Source organism: Pleurodeles waltl, chromosome 11 (assembly GCF_031143425.1).
Source record: "Pleurodeles waltl isolate 20211129_DDA chromosome 11, aPleWal1.hap1.20221129, whole genome shotgun sequence".
Lineage (NCBI taxonomy): Eukaryota > Metazoa > Chordata > Amphibia > Caudata > Salamandridae > Pleurodeles > Pleurodeles waltl.
The window spans coordinates 983,846,778-983,869,109 of record NC_090450.1 but is presented as its reverse complement, the minus strand read 5'-3'; the positions used below and the strand labels follow the sequence as shown (position 1 = coordinate 983,869,109).

At 47.6% G+C, this 22,332-nt stretch overlaps 1 protein-coding gene across 3 annotated transcripts in view; it reads left to right on the top strand.

Annotated features, from left to right (window-relative positions):
- Window positions 1-22,332, top strand: part of TANGO2 (transport and golgi organization 2 homolog) — a 379,061-nt gene that overhangs the window by 348,326 nt on the left and 8,403 nt on the right. For all 3 annotated transcript variants that reach the window (XM_069215283.1, XM_069215284.1, XM_069215285.1), the window contains 2 exons: window positions 4,016-4,169; window positions 15,233-15,337. In XM_069215283.1, the coding sequence (XP_069071384.1) occupies window positions 4,016-4,169; window positions 15,233-15,337 (259 nt within the window). The remainder of the gene's footprint in view (window positions 1-4,015; window positions 4,170-15,232; window positions 15,338-22,332) is intronic.

Sequence of the window (22,332 nt, the reverse complement as noted above, 5' to 3'; positions counted from 1 at the left end):
TAGAAAAAGAAAGGAAGAAGCACAATAACTAAGTACAACAAGAAATACAAAGACATCACAAATAACAACGGGCTGATGGAGACAGTGAAAGAAGACTGAAATAAAGGAAGGAAGAAGGGAAAAAGCAGTACAGAAGGAGAGAAATAAAAGAGGGAGGAAGGAGAATAAATAGAGAAAGGAGACAGGGAGAAAAAGAACAAAGATAAGAAGTATTGAAAGAAAGGTGAAGAAACAATTAGAGAAAAAAGAAGGTAGCATAGGAAAAGGAAGAACTGAAAAGAATGAAATAAGAAATCAAAAAGTGAGAAAGAAACATGGGGAAAATGTAGGAAAAGAAGTAGAGGTAGAAAAAAGAAAAAACGTAGGTAACAATAGCAAGCTTAAAATAAAGACAAGAAGGGAAAGAGAAGTTAAAGTAAATGACAAAGAATGCACAACAAAGAGGTAGGGAAAGAAATATCTAATGTGAAAAGATAGGAACACAGAGAAAGGAGAGAGAAAAAAGGAAACCACGAAAGAGGGCACTAAAGAAATTGAGAAGGGAGAGAAAGACATGCAAATAATTAAAAAAGGAAAAGAGGATAGATAGAAGAAATAGAAGTAAGGAAAGAATTCTTCAGAAGAGGGTAGGTTGTGTCATCCTGCACTCTCAACTTTTGAGCCCTTAACATAAATGGACACAGTGTTGTAAGTAGCTGTCTTATCTGGCGAGCAGCTGGAAATGCTCAAGCCTGCTGGCAGGCATTTATCATATGCGAGCTACTCGCTGACCACCTGCGAGCTACTGGTAGTTCGTGATCAACCTGTTACCCCTACCTAAATAATCTGCCTACATTGCATATAGAACTGTACCTCTGTTCCAGTGTTCCCTCAAGTCTCATTCCCTTCATTGATCTGCATAGCAAAGAAGCCCTATTAATAGACTTTATCAACACACAGAAGGGCTTGCTTCTGCAGCTGATCTGTCAGTTCACTGTTCTATAACTTAATCCATTTTCAAATGATTCTGTCAATAAATTACTACCATTAAGCCAGCAATTTTTAGGGGATCAGCACCCCTTTCTGTAACCCTGGTACCCAGACTTTCTATGCTCCTCTGTACCATGTCCCAGTTCTTGGCGTCTCATTATTACAGCGGCTTCCTCTAAAAGGCCTTTGTAGTGTCTTGGATTTCCCAATATCCTCCTAACAAAACGGTTAGTAACCCACTCCCTACAAACATACGCTCTTCTCCAATACCTCTTAAGACACACTTGCTCCTGCCTTAAACTGACAGTTGTATAATTGAGCCATTCATCTGCACACAAGTTGGTCCACCTCTAACTACCCCAGTTGCGTTGACTTTTCCTAAAATGTTTCTTCTTCAACATCCATCGCTCTAATATGTCAAATAATTGAAATTCCACCCTGCTACCATGTCGTCTAGACCCGGTGTAAACTGTGCTCCAAGATCTGTCATGTGTTCCAAACAGTAATGCCATATGTCCATCTCTGATTCTGTCACAGCTTAGAACTCTTCCTAACATTGAAAAACCACCTTGCATTTCCAAGGAGTGCATGCTGAGTCCAGTCCTCCATAGTCCCTTTTGCACCTGTCTCCTGCTGTCTCACAAGGGCACCTTTATATGACATCACATCCAGTGATAACATTCAAACTTGTACCAGAAACTGTCTACTCAGTCCAAGCAATCATATTTTCTAACTGTCAGTTTAAGTCCTCAGTCTCGACTCTTCTGTCAGTTTCACCTTCTGTCAATATCACTGATCTCCCTCGAAGCCGTTAACCGCTCAGGTGCCATGTCATGCAAGAGGCTGTGGTGTGATTTGTTAAAAATAAAACAAAATACATTCAGGGATTGCTCCCCAGATGCACACACATCCATGACGGCCATCTTTTAATCGAGTTTCTTAATCTGCCAAATTTGAGGCAATATGAGACACTTAGACTTACTCCTTTAGTGGCGTAGGTAGTCGGTACCACAGGGTACCGCTTGAGCACTCCCTGGTTGTAAATGAAGAGATACAAAAATGTCTTGGCCCCAGTTTTGTTCCTCTTAATATCCAGAGGCAGGATGATAGTTCTTGTAATCAAAATCATCCCAAGCACTGCTGCAGCTCTCCAAATTGTCTCATTTTTAGAACCAATATAATACCCCTCCTAATTACTGATAGGTTTCTTTTCTTCATTGTTGAATAATCCAGTTTGATTCAGTCTTTGGTGACTAAGAAACAACAACATTAATACCACCTTTTATACAGCAGAAATGTTTTGTATATAATTACATATGCATGTTTAATTATTTTAGATACTCATACAATATTGTACACGTATAAGACCTATGTACCTTCAGGGTTCACAGACCTACCGAATTCGCAGATACATACATTCGACCCATATCTTCTCTGTGAAGAAGACTAATCCTCCCTGAATATATCTTTTTGAAGCATTGTTACTTCCAGAGGTTCATCACTGTCTTCACACAGTACAGTCTTTGCCACTTAAGGTAATCATCATTTTGAACTCAAATTCAAGGTTTCGGCTAATAGACATTTTGTTAGCCTTCCTCAGGTCATACATTATTATAAACATATATAAAATACTTTTATTATTTCCTTATAGACAAGGCAAAAGATTATTGGGTGTTTTATATGTAGGAACAACAGAAAACAACAAATATGTTTGCTCAATTAATTTTTTTTTTTTCCCACTATCACCTCTCCCACAACATTCCGACTATTTTTAATCTCTATCCATCCCCATTTTGAAAGGTTTTGGTTATTTTCCAGATCATTGTTAAAGAACAGTCATTTGCATTTAATTTAAACTTCATTGTCCTTTTTATCATAATTACATATCATTCACAATTAGTCCCCATATACCTGGTACTTAACCTTCCTCACTTCATCTCTGTTTTAAATCTCACATTCTCCCAACACTCGTTTCTTTGATAGTTTTTCATTATTCTGTAAGGGTTAGCACAACATTCGTTATTGTGTTCCCCACAATGTCCTCATTATTGGTTTATTTACTTGGTTTTCCCATGATTAGAGACCTTCCCGCAGTCAGAAATAATTGAAACCATACGAATGATTCAATTTCCATTACCCAGTTGGGCAGCACTAAGATGCAGATTTGCAACAAGCCCTGGTTTATGTTGGAAATGTGTAATTGAATGGGTCCCCATTGAAAATAGAATCCTTCTGTATGTTTCTGTTAGTTTTAGCCGCAACATCACAATCTGTATTCATGCACGGGGAACCCCTCTGTGATTGATTTGGCAAGGAAAGTACTACGGGAAGACATGGTGCATTAGCCGTCAGTTTGAAACAACCAAATTCATTACTGCCCGAAAGACAAAACTTTTTGAAAGTTACACTCTGGTGTGGAGGCGCATCAGTACCTGAGCTGCATTTGTACTTTAAAGCACCGGTGATCTCAGGCCTTCATCTTGGGCACACTTCAGATGTTCAGGGCAGGCTCAGTTTTACCATAACTTCGCTGCTGGCCCTTTCATTGGTGTGAAGGATCATTTTTAGATATACTCTTGAAGTGAAGTGGATCCTGATTTGTGGAGCTATCCTATGGGAGGGAATCTCTGCCAATTTTAGCATCCGGGGGCCTCAATGGACTGAAGCGGCACGCCTCTGCATGGGACAGGTTCCCGTTAGCTCTTACTAGTGTTGTTGCCGCCACTGGCAATGACGAGAAGTATCATCTTGTTGGCGGTCACTGTTAGAATGCAGTCGCAACATCTGTTGCCTGTTTCCTTGCTTCAATGCTAGGGTCATATTGTAACTATTATAACTTATTTGTTATTTATTTGCCTTTGTTCTGTGAAGGGAGTCACTCTGGGATAGATTGGACCAATACCTGCAAGGTAGTATTTAAACCTTGAGGTGCTTTAATGTCTAGAATTAAGTAAGTTGAGTTTAAGTTGAGTTTCTCAAGATTGTATGGCCATGCCTTGGGGATGCTCCTCACTCTGAATTGTTTCTTTGTTCTCCGCTCTCCCAGGTGTCTATGGACTGAGCTGCTGCATCTTGGACACGCCGTGGAGGAAGCTGGAGTATGGCAAGCAGCTCTTCACCGAAGCCATCAAAGAAAGCCAGAGGCTTCCCAAGGAGGAGCTGGTGCAGGATCTCATTAAAGTGATGAATAACGAAGAGCCGTAAGAACATGGCCTAAAAGCACAGCGCCAGCGCCCAGCAGTAGCGAGAGTACTCATGTGATGCCTACTCACTCAAAAGACCCCAGGGGTGGCATAGGTGGCAGACACCCTGGAGTTCCTGCTAATGGGGCTCCTTTGCAGGGTACGGAAGGGGGGAGTGACTTTTCTCATTGTCAAGGGCACTGAGTAAAAGGGGCTGCTTAGGGGTAACAATGCATGGTGCAGATGGTTGTTGGTGCCGTGGTGTAGGCGTGGAAGGGCTAGTAGGCAAGAGTAGAGTGAGCAGGAGGGTGGGATCTGTCACGGGTGCAGGATTATGTACCTCAGTCTCCGAGATCTTGATCTGAAGCTTCAACAAAGTCACTTTCTTCATTGAGATCTGATGGCTAGGGGTGTTTTGATTGGCCAAAACAGGTTTCAGACCTCAGACAAATACTGAATAGTTTTTTGAATGTCACATAGAAAGTTGGGTTAGCTTGAAGTGCAGTTTATTTCAATTGCCAACAGGGGTGGCCCAGTGAGAAATAAGTTATCTCCAAAAAATTATTTCCAATTTTCTAGTCCCAGCAAGGCCTGCTCAACCTTCCATCCTTCAGAGGTAGGTAAACTGAGTGCCATTAAATTGGGTAAAACTAACGGTAGTTGTTGTCAGTGCTTACAAACAGCAGAAGTGTAGTGCAAAGTTCTTTATAAAATAACATATTATTATTATTTCTAGCCAGCCTTCACCGAGAGGACAGATGTTTCTCTACTGACTCTTGAAACGCCCCCTGTAGAACACAAGTGGCATCACACCTCAGTGAGCTAGAGTGACACAGACATAGGGCTGTAGAGGTGATGGACCCAGATAGTGAGCGTGACAGGGGAGAATGTCATTTTTGTCTTCTGTCATGAAATGCAAATGACACAAACATGATCTGTCTGACTCCGATCGGTGACGGAAACGTGTAGAAAGTCATAGCACAGACTACTGAAAGTGTTATGATGCTGTGCTAATGGCAGACTGTGCGCTAAACAGGTGCTAATTCACTATAACAGCGCACTCCTAAATGCAACCGGAAATACTTACATGTGAGTCTATCTGTGTTTCATCAGTTTCTTCTGAAAATAAATGATTGAGTTTGTAAGTAATAAGTTACCCGCAAGTAGCAGCTTCATTTCAGTTAGGAAAATGCCAATTTGGAAATAAAATTGGGTTTTTAAAATGGGCATTGGCATTCATCGAAAAGTAATTTAATTCAGCTTTGAATGGGTAATTACAAATATTTCTGCCATAGATGATATTTCTAAATAATAACCAAATACTCATTGAAGGAAAATTTCTTGCTTTTTAAATTCTGCTTTTTCTCTAGAACAGTGACTCAAGTTGGCTACAGAGATTTCTCTCATGTTGTGCCCACCAGAAAGTATTGATTGATGGGCCCCTTGCACGGCCCCGTCAAGCATTGGACAAGTAATTAGAAATGAGTAATTTCTCATTTTCATTACTAATGGTTTAGATCAGTGCGAAGAAAGCCCTGGTGGCTGCCAGAGTCTCACAATATTTACACCCATTTTGATGTGTCTGTAGCTATTCTGTAGACGCTAAGCTAGGCATTGGGTACAATTTACAGGGAGCAAGCTTCCAGGTTCATTGATTTACATTACCAAAGACTTAAGCCTGCACTAATATTTCCAAAAGACCCTGCAAGACCTTTCATTATCTACCTATGCAATTAAGAGTCTTCGGGATAACTTCCAATGGGCCTATCATTCAGGCCATTGGATGGTTTTCTATATCCCACACCAGGTTTTCAACTAAAGGAATACAAGACCTGACTTGGGGGACATCATTGTTTTCTATCCAGTGATTGCTTGAACTGGTGGAAGGAGTCAGATATTCTGATGGATATGAGCATGGGGTCCCCAAACTTAGCTGTAGGGCCTAAAGTATCATGAGAAATGAAGGCACTTTTCATGAACATTTGGGTCTGAAGATGATAATTCCCTCTGTATCCACTGAAGTGAGACAGTTTCTGCGAAAGATGTTTAAGGGGTTTTCATTTTCGTGCCTTACATGCTAAACAGGCAGTTTTATAAATCTCTTTTACCTCAATCAGAAGCCAGTTTAGACAGTGACATGGTAATGTTTACAGGAGTTGGACATTAATCTAGATGTGGCATCAACGACAGCCTTAGAAGATCACACTTATTAATTAGGCTAGCAAAAAGAGCATTGCACTAGTCAAAGTTGGAGAGGAGCATGCATTGTGCATCTGCTCCTTGGGTCGGCAGAATGTAGCCGCAAGAACCCACATTTTTAAATAAGGGGAGTTCCACACACACAATCCTACTTCCCACACTGTACTTCAGATAAATATAAAGACTACCACATCTAAATGTGGAAATTGCCATTCCAGATTATTCCATTGAATGTGGTAGATAGGAAGAGCAGACCTTATGTGAAATTGAATCAGCTGCAAAAGGAGAAAAATGAGATTCAGATACTCTCATCCGGCCAAAGCTTCGAGGAGGATAAGGGAGAAGAGAGTAGGGAGTATGAGATGACATACTGTAGATACTTCTAATCAACCAGTCAAAACTAGGGTAGATCCCTGCTACATATGGGATGAACTATTTTATTCAGCCTAGTAATAACCAAGCCTCAGCTCCTGGAAGACAGGGAGACTGTTATAGACCCATCACCCTTCCTGCTATCCAGGAGGACCTAAGTCAACTGGGCTGCGTAAAGAAGAAAATCCTACCCTCTCTTAGCACCTGCAGTCTCACGGGAAGTCAGAGTGGAACCTCCAAATTATGCGTTAGTAAGTCTCATTTTACACCATGTAGATCTCTCTTCTTCTGGCTCTATCATCCAAGGTCAGAGAAGACAAAATATTTGGTATCCTCTAAATTTTAAATCTTTTTTTGACACAACTCTCATTACTCTCTTTGAGATGGATCTCCCAGATCATCCAGCAAATTCACAGTTCCCGGGTTCTAGTTCGTGGCCTCCGTGTACAAAGCTCACAAGAGTTCTGTGCATCAATCCACAAGATATCCTCTAAAAAACTGCAGCATTGGAGCACTAATGTCATCATCCTCAAATAAGGAGAGGCCCACCAAAAACTCTAACCTTTTAGCCCTTGCAAAGATAGCCAGCTGCTTCACTTCATTCTGCAATGTCAATACCAAGGTTAAGAAAGCCTTCCTTAAAGTTCTCATAGTCACTTACTCACTTTTCCCCTGGAGAGTTCGCCTGCATCGCAGCTTGTGTCACTGATGGATCCAAATCCAGAGCCATATTTGTGGTCTGGTCAATTTTTCTTATGAGTTTATCCAGATTTTCTTCAATCATTAACACCTTTCAGTCAATGGCATCGGTAGTAGCTCTCATGTCTTGAAGGAGATCATACAATCACCATCCACCCTTCATGAGCAAAGGCAAACAAGGATTGTGGGTGCCCTCAGACAAGACATGCAGTGACATGAATAAGATGGGCTCAGAGAAAAAAGTCAGACATGTCTTTTTCTCCTTTGCTTATATCCTCAGGAGGCATGGTAGGTCCTCAATAACAACTGTTTTTTGTCTAGAGTCCAGGATTGAGGGGTGTTAAAGGGGTCAGAGGGCAGTAGCCAATTGCTACTGCCCCTGAGGGTGGCTACACCCTTCCTGTGCCCACTCCCCTTGGGTAGGGGGGCTCATTCCTATCGGTCCCTCTCCTCCAAAACAAGATGGAGGATTCTGCAAGGAGGGGGTCACTTCAGCTCTGGACACCCTAGGGATGGTCCTAGCTGCAGTGGTCACTCCTCCTTGTTTTACCTCATTTTCCCCCCGGACCTGCCTTCAAAAGTGCGGCCTGGTCCGAGGTGCGGGCATCTCCACCAGCTGGAGTGCCCTGGGGCACTGTAACAGGAGGCTTGAGGCTCACTGCCAAGTGTTGCAGTTCCTGCAGTGGGGAGGTGTGAAGCACCTCTACATAGGGCAGGCTTTGTTTCTGACCCCAGAGAGCTCAAAGGCTCCCACCCCATGGGGACAGAAACTTGTCTGTTAGTGGCAGGCTGGCACAGACTGGTCAGCCTTACACTAAAGGATTGGTAAAATACTGGGGGCATCTCTAAGATGCCCTCTGTGTGCATTTTACAATCAAACCAACACTGGCATCAGTGGGAGTTTATTGTGCTGAGAAGTTTGATACCAAACTTCCCAGTCTTCAGTAAAGCCATCATGGAGCTGTGTAGTTTGTAATGACAAACTCCCAGCCCATGTACTCAACATGGCCACACTGCACTTACAAGGTCTAAGAATGGACTTATACGCTGTAGGAGCATATTTCTTAGGCAGCTATGCCATCACCTGTGGTATAGTGCACCACGCCTTAGGGATGGAAGGTCTGCTAGCGGGAGATGACTTACCTATGCCACAGGCAGTGGGTTTGAGGGTGTGGCAGTCTGGAAGGGGTGCCATGTCAACTTTATCTTTTTCTCCCCACCAGCACACCAAATCTGCAATGGCAGTGTGCAAGTGTTTGGTGAGTGGTTCCTTAGGGTGGCACAATACATGCTTTAACCCTTAGTGATCCTCCCTGGTAACAGAGCTCTTGGTACCACTGGTACCTTTTACAAGGGACTTATCTGTGTGACAGGAGTGTGCCAATTGTGGAAACAATGGAGCAGTTAGTGAAAGAACACTGGTGCTGGAGCCTGGTTAGCATGATCCCAGCACACACTCAGTCAAGTTAGCATCAATACCATGCTGGAGCTCCATGCTATCTGACTGGCATTGAAGGCCTTCTAGCTTCCATCAGAGGAAGGCTAGTGCAGGTGTTCATAGACAACACCACCTCCATGTTGTACTGCTATAAACCTAGCAGGGTTTATTGTGGACCCACTGTTAAGAGGCCCTGTGTCTGGAGATGGTTGGAACAGCAGGGCATATCCTTGGTGATTCAACATCTGGAAAGTTCCTTGAACACCAGAGCGGAGAAACTCAGCCAATGATGACTAGTGGGTCACGAGTGGCAACACCAAATTGAGGTGGCGCAAGGTCTGTTTCAGCAGTAGGGAGAATCTTGGTTAGATCTGTTCGCCTCCGCCGAGAACACGCAATGTCATCATTTTTGCACGCTGGAGTTAGCAATGTGACTGTCGCTCAGAGATTCTTTCCGGCTCAAGTGGAGCTCAGGCCTCCTGTATGCCTTTCTGCCCATACCAGTCCTGACCAGAGTTCTCAAGAAGATCAGGAACCAGGTCAAAGTCATCCTGGTGGCTCCGGACCGGACACAGAGAGTCTGGTACCCTGAGCTTCTGAATAGGAGAGTCGATCCTCCAATCAGGTTGCTTCTTCAGGAGGATCTTCTGTCACAGCAGCAGGGAAGGGTCCTCCACCCCAGCCTGTCAACTCTTCGCCTTCTTGCTTAGAGATTGAGTGGCAGCAGTTGATAGCTTTCGACCTTCCTCCTGAACTCTGCAATGTTATTCTGGCAGCCAGGTGTCCCTCTACCAAGACGATATAGCCGGCCGATGGAAGAAATTTGTATCATATTGTACAGAAAAGTCCATTGACCCACTTTCTGCCTCCCTTTCTGATATTTCGCTTTTAATCAAAACATTGGAATGTTGAGAGCTCCATTAAACAAAGCTGTAAATTAAGACCTCATGGAGCCCGAGGGGATTTCAGTCCCCTCGGGCTCCGTGAGGCCTTTGTTTTATCTATTAGAACACTCTGCCCTCTAGTGGCAGAATGTTCTAATAGCTTTATAGTCCTTCGTAGCTGGGCTGTGCTGGCCATTAAAGTCCTGCTCCGTAGTTAAAGCCCTTGCCTTTCAACACTGGAGCGGGCCCTTAATGCCCTGTATAGCCCACTACGGCGGACTATAATGCTATGGGCACTCTGAAGGGTTATCTTTCTCCTCTGTCTTCTTGCGGATGCCTGACCAACCCTCTTTGATTTAAGTCCCCTATTGTAAATAGATTTCTAAAGGGTCTTGTACATATGCTTCCAAACTGGGGCCTGAAAGGGATCATCCCTGATTCTAGAAATCTGTCCGCAGAGGGAGGAGGATGGGTGGGTCGATAAGGAATCTGCAGCTAGAAGTCCCTGTCAGATGAACAAGTTACTTACCTTCAGTAAAGCATTTTCAGGTAGAGACAATATCTAGCCGCAGGTTCCTCACCGACCCACCCATACTCTTTCGGTTACAAAATAAGTCTTGGCTACACCACTTTTGTAAGCTGCTCTTCTTTTTTTTAATCCATTGAGGTAGAGTTTACTCTGTTTTCTTTCAGTGCCTCAGAAGGCTTTTAGTTTGTCATTAGGGTTAGTAGAGCACTAGAAAGAAGACCTCTCCACCTTCTTGATTTTTCAGTTTTAAGAGCAAGGTTGATGTAATCATTGTAATGTCACTATTGTGAGAGAGTGGGGAGGTGTGACCAAAGCACACATCTGCTACCTTGTGCTTTACAGAGGCGAGTTCTTTAAGTTTTTTCTCATGTTTATCATCAACATCCCCAAAGGTCCCCAGTCAGGCTTGGCTTTACCAGTGGCTGGGTAATAATTTTAGGATGCATTTTTAGGAAGGTGAAAACTCCTGTCAATAGTATGTCGCCACTGGGCCACAAGAGCCAGATTGTGTAAGGGGGCTGGGAATGCCACCTTTGATGTTAGTTGGCATTCTGACAAGGTGTAGCAGTCCTGATTGCTTAGGAATGAATTTAATTTATGGGTGGTCAAGTCCTTCTCAGTACCCCCAGGAAGATTCATGTCGATCAAGAACTTGTTTTTAGTCAGACTCTGCTGTCACCAGGTGCCTGGTAGATGCCTGGTAGATGATGTGTCTTGCACTCTTTTATGAGTGACCATCCACTCATGGGCATTAAAACAAATACGAAAGAGGGGTTCTTGAGCATTTCGGAGACATCTCAAAGATAAGACCACCCCAATCTTGTAGTACACTTTTGTGACCTCGTATCTGGGGAACGAGAAAGCCCATTTTCTGGTCAGGAGGTGTCTAACACCAGTTCCCGTAATCACCTCAAGCCCTACTTTACATTACTGAAGGACCTCAGTTGTGTCTTTGTAAAAATGAGGAACTCCTCCATTCTTCACTGCTTCTGCAGCCCACCCAAGTGCTACAGCCACATATCCAAAGATTTAGGTAGGGTGGAGACCCAAATGAAGAGCTGTTCTCACCTTTGACCCCACTCTGTGGTCACCTCTGGACAGTGTGGTGCCAACATTTGGAAGCGCATGCTTGAGGACACAACCACCGACACTGAGAAGAACCTTCGAGAAGAGGGTAGAATCTCTGCGGCGCAAGTTGGGGGGGGGATACCCTTGAGGGCCCCACCCCCCCATGAAGCCAGTGCTATGAATACATGTGTGAAACAGGAGTCACGGGGGTCCCTCACCACCACAGGGGACCCCACCATGTACACCTACACCACTGCCTACAAGGGGACTTTACCATCATTGTCCTTGTTCCCTTTATGCCGAATCTTCATAGCTTCTAAGCCTTAGCTTGGTATGTAACTAAGATAACTGAGCCCTGAGCCAATGGTGATATTGATGGCTTGAAGCGGGGTGGCTCCCTCAGGGTCTCAGACCCGACAATAATTAAAAACTGATATTAAAATAAGTCATTACCAGGATGCTAGCGACGTTGTTCCTGTATCCACCACCTCCAGGTCAGTGCCAAGGGCGGCTGCACTGTCCTAAAGCCGGCCCTGCTCCTAGGTATCTGAGTTCAGGATGTGGGTGGGTGTTTATTTTAGGGCACAATTGAAAGCTCTAGACTTGAGGCTGAAGGTACTGTGAGTTTCTCACAGTGGGCCATAAAGGGGTTTAGAATAAATGTTCATCCAATCCTTGGCATCTAAACAGAGCACACAAAGCCATGATCAGGTGTGGCATTTGTAATTACTATCCTATGCTTGACAGGGTGAAAGTAAAAGAAAGTACAGAGCATAGAGGTGAGTGGGTGTGTTGTGTCTGTGTGGGGGGGGTGAACTGAAGGCGATGCAAGGAAACACATACAGGTGTGATCAAAAGAGGGTGCTGAAGAGGAAAGCGATGAGGTGTGAGATATGCAGATGGATGGTTTCAGAAAGACATCAGGACAACGGTGCAAGTGTCTCACCTAGAGGCTGCAGAAGAAAGTGGTGCGTTAATGGGAACACAGAAGTGATTGAGATACTCCAAAGACCACCACCCCTTCCCCAGGCCTTGGTAATGTTTAATTCACAGTCTCACCATTTCAGAATCAAAATATTTTCTCTTTTCTTATGCCACCCAAATTATTGTTATTAATTTATCTGATAGTGCTAACAAGTCAGTAGGTCTTGTTTGTTTTGGTGCATGTCCGTTTCTGTATGATATGTCTGGATGCAATAGGAGAAAGCTCAACGAGAGTCACCAAAATATTGGTCAGGTGGCTTGCTGTGGGAAGTACAGGATTTCAGTTTAAATGTTTTAAGCCACGCCTTAATTACTTAGGCCACACCTCTTGGAAAATATTCCTAGTGATGTTTCACAGGTCACGCCCTTTTGAGACCCCCACTTTTTCATCCCACTTAAAAACTTGGTGATATTGATGAGTGTTGTCAGAACTCAACTTGTCAAGAGGGGACACTGGGTTTAGAACCCAAAGCTTTTTCCAGAGAACAGCCATGCCCACTTAGGGCCCGATTACGACACTGGCGGTCCGAGGACTGCCAATGCTGCAGGGGCCGTCAGACTGTCAGGGTTGCGACGGTCCGACTACCACATTATGTGGTTGGCGGGCAGACCTGCCAAACTACCACCGTCTCCACCAGGGTCTTTGATCCCGACGGGCTGACCGTGTATGCAGGGTGCTCAATATAGTGCTGACCTGCTGATTACAACCTTGATCCCGCCAGTCTGGCAAAGAACAGCTGCAGGGGGCCACAGAGGGGGCTCTTGACTGCCCATGGCATGAGCAATGCAGGGGTCCCCCTGCTCAGCACCCTCAAACGCACACTATCTACTTTGCGCGTTTGAGGATTCTGTTCCCCCCTGCGTGCACAATGCTGCCATCACTTTCCCACTGGGCTGACCGGCGGAAACCGTCAGCCCAGCAGCAAAGTCTTAATGGGGCCAGCGGGGAGGTCGCCAGCATGGCAGCGACCACCCCGTTGGGAGTTTGGCGGACGAGTGTTCCCATCTGCCAAGCTCATAATAGGGCTCATAGTGTCTAACCCACAGAGATTTCCACCTCGTAGACTCATCACCCAAGACCACAAGCATGCCTTACCAATGCATAAGGTAAGCCACAGGGCCCTGCCTTTACCCATCACCCAGGATGTACATTTATGTAGGTCTGGTGCCGAGGGCAGTACTTCGGGAGAAATGCTAGAAAGTGTGCATGTAGTCTTTCAAAGGATGCCAGCGCCCTCCAGTGGCCACAGACCAACACACATTTTGATTCCAGCACTTAGAGCTGCGTCTCATGTTAACTTAAATGCCCCAGAGGTGTAGATGCAACATCTCTTCTGGTGTAGACGTGTTGTGATGTACTGTCATACCTCTGCTAACTGAAGCAACCCATTGCAATTTGTGAGAAAGGGAGAACGCCTAAGCCTGAAGCCACAACTTGCATTCCGTAGAACAGTCCAGGGAGAATCCTGTGACATCAGCAAGAACATTAAAGCCACTGAGCTGTCGGTGAGATCAGGCTTTCTAAAACTAATATTGAACTGACAGTTTTTTTTTTTTTTTTTTTTTTAACTTTGATACTGAAAACTAATAATGTTCTTATTAGTGGAGCATGCGCACATGCACATACTTATATTTTTACAATCTCCAGGGGTCAGGGAAATATTTTAATTTGGGCCTTCCTGGATGCTGGAATGGATGCATTTGTGAATGTTTCCTTCTACTCACATTCACATGCAACTGTCTCCTCACACTTCGCTCTGGGGATCCACTCACCAGGATTCCCTGCTAAACCTCTCTCCCTCCAAAGTTCTCCTCTTCCTCCCAGGGTGCATTGGTTTTTGGCAGGTAAGCAGGGGCTGGTAGTTCAAGTTCCAGGGCAGGTGATCTTGGATTCCCTGAGTGATGTCCCCTCACCCAGCAGGGAGACTAGCCAGCCTTTGCCCACAGCCATGATCACAGGCAGAAGTCTTGCAGAGCTTCCCCTCCTCGCACAGCTCATCTGGCTGCTTGATGGATGACAAATCGTGGGGTCTCAACCCCCTCTTCTTGTAGTCCATTCCCAGAACCAAATCTAATTAGGGTCTGAGTTTGTGAAGTTTATGTTGGGGTTCTGCTTCCTTTGAAGTGCTCACCCCAAAGCTGATAGCCCAGGTGTTGCCAATTGTTAGAGCTCCAAGGACGGGAATGAGGCCGCTGCAGGTTTCCTATATACCCGCTTGCTTTGTCTCATTTAAATGATGGATTTCACTATCAGAACCTTTGGGGGTAACCTGTGCACCCTGAACTTAAGCTCACGGCTGTCTCCATATATCATAATTCCTTATTGTCCAATGAGGGTGGAGCCCAATACGGCTGAAGATAACATGGGCATTTTCTTTTCCCATTTTCTGTCCCTGCTTGCTGTTAGTTCTCTCTTAATGTTCCTCACTGGCCTGAGGTTGTAGGTGAGAGTTCTGTAATTTTGATAAAGTCAGTAAAAAAAGATGTGAACCTAAACTATTGAGTTGGGATCGAGGCAGGCCAAACAAGAGGTAATCCTGAGAAGGACGAGATTGTTTTTTGCAATAATGCTCCCTTAGCAAGAGATAGGCACCCAGCTTCCTACAGTTATTGTCAGAGATGGTTGTGTTAATGCTGTTCCTCAAATATCTGATTCTTTTTTTATACATCACAAAAAGTAATCTCAAGCGACAGCTTTTGAGGGTATCTACTTCAAGGGCATGGAGGGCTATGCCACACCAGCAACGTTTTCACAGATATGACCAGAGTGGTTAATGCAGATGAATGCAGCAGGTGTATTTGACCCATTGAGCTCTTTTATCAGAGGAAATGCTTGTGGATGAAGGTTGTTTTGTTTAGACAGTGTTTTAAATAGGGGGTCTCACTCTGTTGCCTTTTGCTGTTCCAGGCAATTGCCGGATCCGTTAATCCTGGAGCAAGGGAAGGAGTTTGTGCGACCCATCATCAATGGATACGCTGCTGTGTCCGTGCGTTGTCCTGGATACGGAACACGGTGAGTATCGCCATGTGTCCCTCCTACAGGCTGCCCATGACATAGGCCCCTTCATCACCGGCTCACGAGGATTCACAAGTCTCGGATGACCACAAGCCCCTTTTCCAGATGGTAGATAGTTGGTTATTCTCTAGTTCTTGACTTTAGAGCGGAAGTAGGGACACAGGCCGGGTACATGAATACTGGAGCACAGGACCCAGGGCACAAATCTTAGGAAACGAGCATGAACACAAGGCCACTGGCATTAGGGCATGGACACTGGGCCAGTGAAAAACAAGATGCAACCCTTGGGAAGCAGGCAGTGACATAAGCACCGGACTGGGACAGGGACTCTGGGACAGGGACTCTGGGACAGGGACTCTGGGACAGGGACTCTGAAACACTGAGAGAAGCACACTGGGAGAAGGACACTGGAACACTGAGGCAGAGACACTCGGAGAAGGACTGTGGGACAGGGACTATGGAACCAGGGCTGTGGGACAGGGACTCTGGGACAGGTACTCTGGGACAGGTACTCTGGAACCGGGACTCTGGGACAGGGACTCTGGGACAGGGACTCTGGGACAGGGACTCTGGGACAGGGACTCTGGAACCGGGACTCTGGGACAGAGACTCTGGAACCAGGACTCTGGGACAGGGACTCTGGGACAGGGACTCTGAAACACTGAGAGAAGCACACTGGGAGAAGGACACTGGAACACTGAGGCAGAGACACTCGGAGAAGGACTGTGGGACAGGGACTATGGAACCAGGGCTGTGGGACAGGGACTCTGGGACAGGTACTCTGGGACAGGTACTCTGGAACCGGGACTCTGGGACAGGGACTCTGGGACAGGGACTCTGGGACAGGGACTCTGGGACCGGGACTCTGGAACCGGGACTCTGGGACAGAGACTCTGGAACCAGGACTCTGGGACAGGGACTCTGGGACAGGGACTCTGAAACACTGAGAGAAGCACACTGGGAGAAGGACACTGGAACACTGAGGCAGAGACACTCGGAGAAGGACTGTGGGACAGGGGCTCTGGGACAGGGGCTCTGGGACAGGGGCTCTGGGACAGGGGCCCTGGGACAGGGGCTCTGGGACAGGGGCTCTGGGACAGGGGCTCTGGGACAGAGACTCTGGAACCGGGACTCTGGGACAGGGACTCTGAAACACTGAGAGAAGCACACTGGGAGAAACACACTGGGAGAAGGACACTGGAACACTGAGGCAGAGACACTCGGAGAAGGACTGTGGGACAGGGACTATGGAACCAGGGCTGTGGGACAGGGACTCTGGGACAGGGGCTCTGGGACAGGGGCTCTGGAACCGGGACTCTGGGACAGGGACTATGGGACAGAGACTCTGGAACCGGGACTCTGGGACAGGGACTCTGGGACAGGGACTCTGAGACACTGAGAGAAGCACACTGGGAGAAACACACTAGGAGAAGGACACTGGAACACTGAGGCAGAGACACTCGGAGAAGGACTGTGGGACAGGGACTATGGAACCAGGGCTGTGGGACAGGGACTCTGGAACCGGGACTCTGGGACAGGGGCTCTGGGACAGGGACTCTGGGAGAGGGACAATGGGGAAGGGACAAAGGGACGAGGACTCTGGGACAACAACTTCGGGACACTGGGACAAAGACTCTGAGAGAAGGAGACTGGGACAAGTACTCGTGGACAAGGACTCTGGGACAGGCACACCTGTACAAGGACACTTGGACTAGGACTCTGGTAGAAGGACACTGGGACAGGGACTCTGAAACACTGAGAGAAGCACACTGAGAGAAACACACTGGGAGAAGGACACTGGAACACTGAGGCAGAGACACTCGGAGAAGGACTGTGGGACAGGGACTATGGAACCAGGGCTGTGGGACAGGGACTCTGGGACAGGGGCTCTGGGACAGGGGCTCTGGGACCGGGACTATGGACCCAGGGCTGTGGTACAGGGACTCTGGAACCGGGACTCTGGGACAGGGACTCTGGGACAGGGACTCTGGGACCGGGACTATGGACCCAGGGCTGTGGTACAGGGACTCTGGAACCGGGACTCTGGAACCGGGACTCTGGAACCGGGACTCTGGGACAGGGACTCTGGGACAGGGACTCTGGGACAGGGGCTCTGGGACAGGGGCTCTGGGACCGGGACTCTGGGACCGGGACTATGGACCCAGGGCTGTGGTACAGGGACTCTGGAACCGGGACTCTGGAACAGGGACTCTGGAACAGGGACTCTGGGACAGGGGCTCTGGGACAGGGGCTCTGGACCCAGGACTCTGGGACAGGGACTCTGGGACAGGGACTATGGAACCAGGACTCTGGGACAGGGACTCTGGGACAGGGACTCTGGGACAGGGACTCTGGAACCAGGGACTCTGGGACAGGGACTCTGGGACAAGGACTCTGGGACAAGGACACGAACTATGGGGCGGAGCTATGGGCAGAGGGACTAGACAGGCAACACAGAGACTGAAACACAAACATGGACATGCGCACAGGTATCAACACAGTGAAACAAACATGGAGGCATGGACAATGAGACACACTTACTGGGTCATGGATATTGAAGACAGACCCCGGAAGACGAATCATGAGAAAAAGGCACTGACACAAAAGTACTGATGTGGGCAAGGGATACTGGGACATGGAGGTACAAGATGCAAACCTTGAGAGGAAGACAGAGACACAAACACTGAGATACTGGGCAACAGACACCAAAACAAGGACAATAAAATGGAGGTGGGACTGGGGGTTTGAGATGGGTAGCAACAACCATGCTGTCTCCCTATACACAGACAACGCGCTTGTGTACTTTACATGTCCTGAACGGTCAGTTTGTAAACTGTTGCATATCAAGGACTGGCTTTGAGTTGGCGTCAGGCCTCAGGGGCAACAAACAGAAAACTGTTTTATTTCCACTGGCCACACTGGCACAAAAAAACCTGTGGACCTCCCAGCTACTGGGATTCGCTGGGAAACTGATCATTTCAGGTTGTGGGATTCAGATACCAACTGACCCGGAGACCTGCTACCACCTTAACATGGGCAGGGTCCTTCAGGGACTAGAGGAGTCTGTTTCTGGATACGCCTACTGTTGTCGGTGATTGGCAGAGTTTCACTGACCAGAATGTTTTTTCTCCCCCGCTGTTTATATGCTCTGCAAAATGCCATGTACAGGTCCCCTCCATCTACCTTTATTCAACTCAATAAACTTCTGATGTCCCTAGTGTGGGCTGGCAAGGGCAGTAGAGTCAAGCTTGATATACTGAAACTAGACACGGGGTGGGGGAGGGTTACCGGGCCTCAGGCTATACTGTTTCGCAAGCCTCCTGCAGGATGCGGCTCAGTGGTGTGTTGATGGCCCCGACATGGAAAAGTCTCTATTGGGTGTGTGGCGTGCCGAGGCGGACCTCCCACACTGCCTTTTGCTAAGGGCTGGCATTCCAATGGCCACCCTTTCATTTTTCGGCCGGTTGCTGCGGTATAGCGCCGGGCACCCTATGCCAGGCTCCTATCCCTCCAGTGGTTAAAGCCCATACGAGACATCCAGTCAGTTATGGACTTGACACAATGGTACACGGGAGGCTGCCGCAATGTTGGTGACCTAGACCTCAACAATACATTCCTTATGATGTCAGAGGCGCAAAATGTGTTTAATAGTAATGAGGGGCAGTTCCTACAATGCCAAAATGTCTTGCACCTTTTGTGAGTTCTGCCCGTCCTTTCCCACCGAACCCGTGGAGTCAGACACGCTCCAGGTGATACTGGACTCTGGGTTTTTCCCGAGGCCTGACCTTGCGGTTTTATAAAGCCCTTAAAGCGGATCGCTATATGGACATGACAGCGGTCCAGCATAGGTGGACGGAGGCACTGCCGGCACCCTGGCAGTGGGCGCACGGAGGAGGGCATTTTCCCAGGTTAAGGGAGTGGCCAGTAATGCAAGGTTTAAACATACACAGTTTTACTACCTACACCAAGCCTACCTTACCCCAGTGCGTCTACATAGAATAAACAGCTTTCACCCGACAGACTGCCCACGTTGCGGGGGTCGCTAGCCACATTTCTCCATGACATGGGATTGTAGCGCCTTACGAGAATACTGGGAGGGAGTCCTGGTGACACTGCGGGGGTTCACTTGGGTGGCGCTGAAGTCCTCAGTGGAACATTGTTTGCTTGGAGTGCTCCCGACGCTCAAGCGGGGGGGCCGAATCCACCATAGACTTGGACAGCTCGGTCTAGTGCTGGCTAAGCGAAGGGTGGCTATACACTGGATACGGTCCACAGCCCCAGTCAGTGGCAGATGGTTGGCTAATGCCCAAGAGTGGGGAGGGGACGGGGAGAGGCACCTGCGAGTGGTGCGGATGGATGACAGTGACGAGCAAGACGTAGCTGTTGTTAGACCATCTGTAAGAGATCGACCCAGAGGCACATGTCTCACTCACAGACTCAGGGGTCCAGGAATTGGAGGCATCCCGCATGACCAACCCGGAATTGGGCTGGATATGAAACCGAATGAGCCCTTCATGATATGAGCTGGAGATTGCTTATGGAGTGGTTGATTCATCTCCTCCGCCTCTCTTGGGCCAACCGGCCCCGTCCTCCTCTTACCCCCCACACCCTATACCATGCCTGGGCCCACTTACACTGAAGTTTTAATTTTTCTTCATCATATGGTGTTCATGTATGTGGTATAACCTATCATGCTAAAATATTGCTACATGTGTAAATGGTCTTTGGGCATTTTGTACCTCACAAATAAATGTACTGAGCACATGGTTGTCCTGCAAGCGCCACGGTGCGCTCGTTATGCTTCAACGCTGTAATTGACGCCACAGGCACCAATCAACCTCATCGCTGCAATGGCAATAAAAAACATGTAGCAAAAAAATGGAGGCGATGGGGCTTTGGGTTGCAGATACTGGGACATGAATCATGTAAAAGCACCAAAACAAGAGCATGGACAAGGGGCCGGAGCACTGGGACTCAGAGGCACAAGACACAAACCTCCAGAAACACAAGCACTGGGTTGAGATGAACACAGGCGTGGCTCCTGGGACACTGAAGACAAGACGCAAACATTGGAAAGCAGACAGAAACACAAGCACTGGGTGGAGATGGACATGGGGGAGTGGCTCCTGGGACAAGGAGGACAAGACTCAAACATTGGAAAGCAGACAGAAACACAAGCACTGGGTGGAGATGGACACAGGGGCGTGGCTCCTGGGACACGCAGGACAAGACGCAAACATTGGAAAGCAGACAGAAACACAAGCACTGGGTGGAGATGGACATGGGGGCGTGGCTCCTGGGACAAGGAGGACAAGACGCAAACTTTGGAAAGCAGACAGAAACACAAGCACTGGGTGGAGATGGACATGGGGGCGTGGCTCCTGGGACAAGGAGGACAAGACGCAAACATTGGAAAGCAGACAGAAACACAAGCACTGGGTGAAGATGGACACGGGGCGTGGCTCCTGGGACACGGAGGACAAGACGCAAACATTGGAAAGCAGACAGAAACACAAGCACTGGGTGGAGATGGACGCAAGGAGGACAAGACGCAAACATTGGAAAGCAGACAGAAACACAAGCACTGGGTGGAGATGGACATGGGGGCGTGGCTCCTGGGACAAGGAGGACTAGACGCAAACATTGGAAAGCAGACAGAAACACAAGCACTGGGTGGAGATGGACACAGAGACATGGCTCCTGGGACACGGAGGACAAGATGCAAACATTGGACAGCAGACAGAAACACAAGCACTGGGTGGAGATGGACACAGGGCCCTGGCACTGGGACTCGGAGGCACAAGACACAAAGCTCCAGAAGCAGAAACACAAGCACTGGGTATAGATGAACACAGGGGCGTGGCTCCTGGGACACGGAGGACAAGACGCAAACATTGGAAAGCAGACGGAAACACAAGCACTGGAGGGAGACTGGCATGGGGGCGTGGCTCCAGGGACACGGAAGACCAGACGCAAACATTGGAAAGCAGACAGAAACACAAGGACTGGGTGGAGATTGACACAGGGGCATGGCTCCTGGGACACGAATCCTGGGAAAAGTGTAGTGACACAGGCACTGATATGGGACCATGAAGACGGACTCAAACCAGACATTGACAAAAACACTGGGATGGGGACACCAAGGGGAACAAAGAGAGACACACCCTGGGTAACGGACAGGGACACTTAAACACTGGGCTGGGAACACACAGGAGGACACAGACGGGGATACTGAGTCCCAAACACCAGCAGTTACATTGGTGCATGCACACTGGAACCTCAGGGAGACAAACCCTAGAAGGCAGACATGGCCACTGGGACAGGGGCTCTGGCACACAGAAGGGGTTGCTGGCACACAGGCACCAACAGTAACATAGGTGCATGGACACAGGAACACAGAGACACAAACCCTGGGAGGCAGACATGTCCCATCATCATGAAGCCAAGCAACATGCAATGCCAATTACTCCTGTGATTGTGGTAAAATAATGACGTATTTTAGGGACACAAAAGGATGATGGACAGAGTGCTGAAACCTTTCACTCACCCCCAGTCTCGAATCTGGGTTGAATCCATCGTTCTTTTGCTCACCATGCCACTCTAGTTTTGACCCAGCCATATGCAAATCAGTCTTGACCCCGTTCCCTATGGGAACAGTGCAGCCCAAACTGCCAGCAGAGGTCTTCCCTGAACTGGAAACAAGCATTCTGGGACTAGTTTGGGGGTAGCAACCTCATCAACGTGGCTAATTTGAATCCAGTGTACAGTGAGCAAGGGACCCGCATCTGGGCATACCCTGGCTATTCACGGCGACTTTAGCAACACAAAAGGATGATGAATGGCGTGATGAAACTTTTCAAACACTCAACCCAAGTCACAGATCTGGGTTGAATCCATTGTTCTTTTGCTCACCATGCCTCCCCAGTTTGGACCCCGGCATATGCAAATCAGTCTTGACCCTGTTCTCGAAATGAACAGTCCAGCCTGAACTG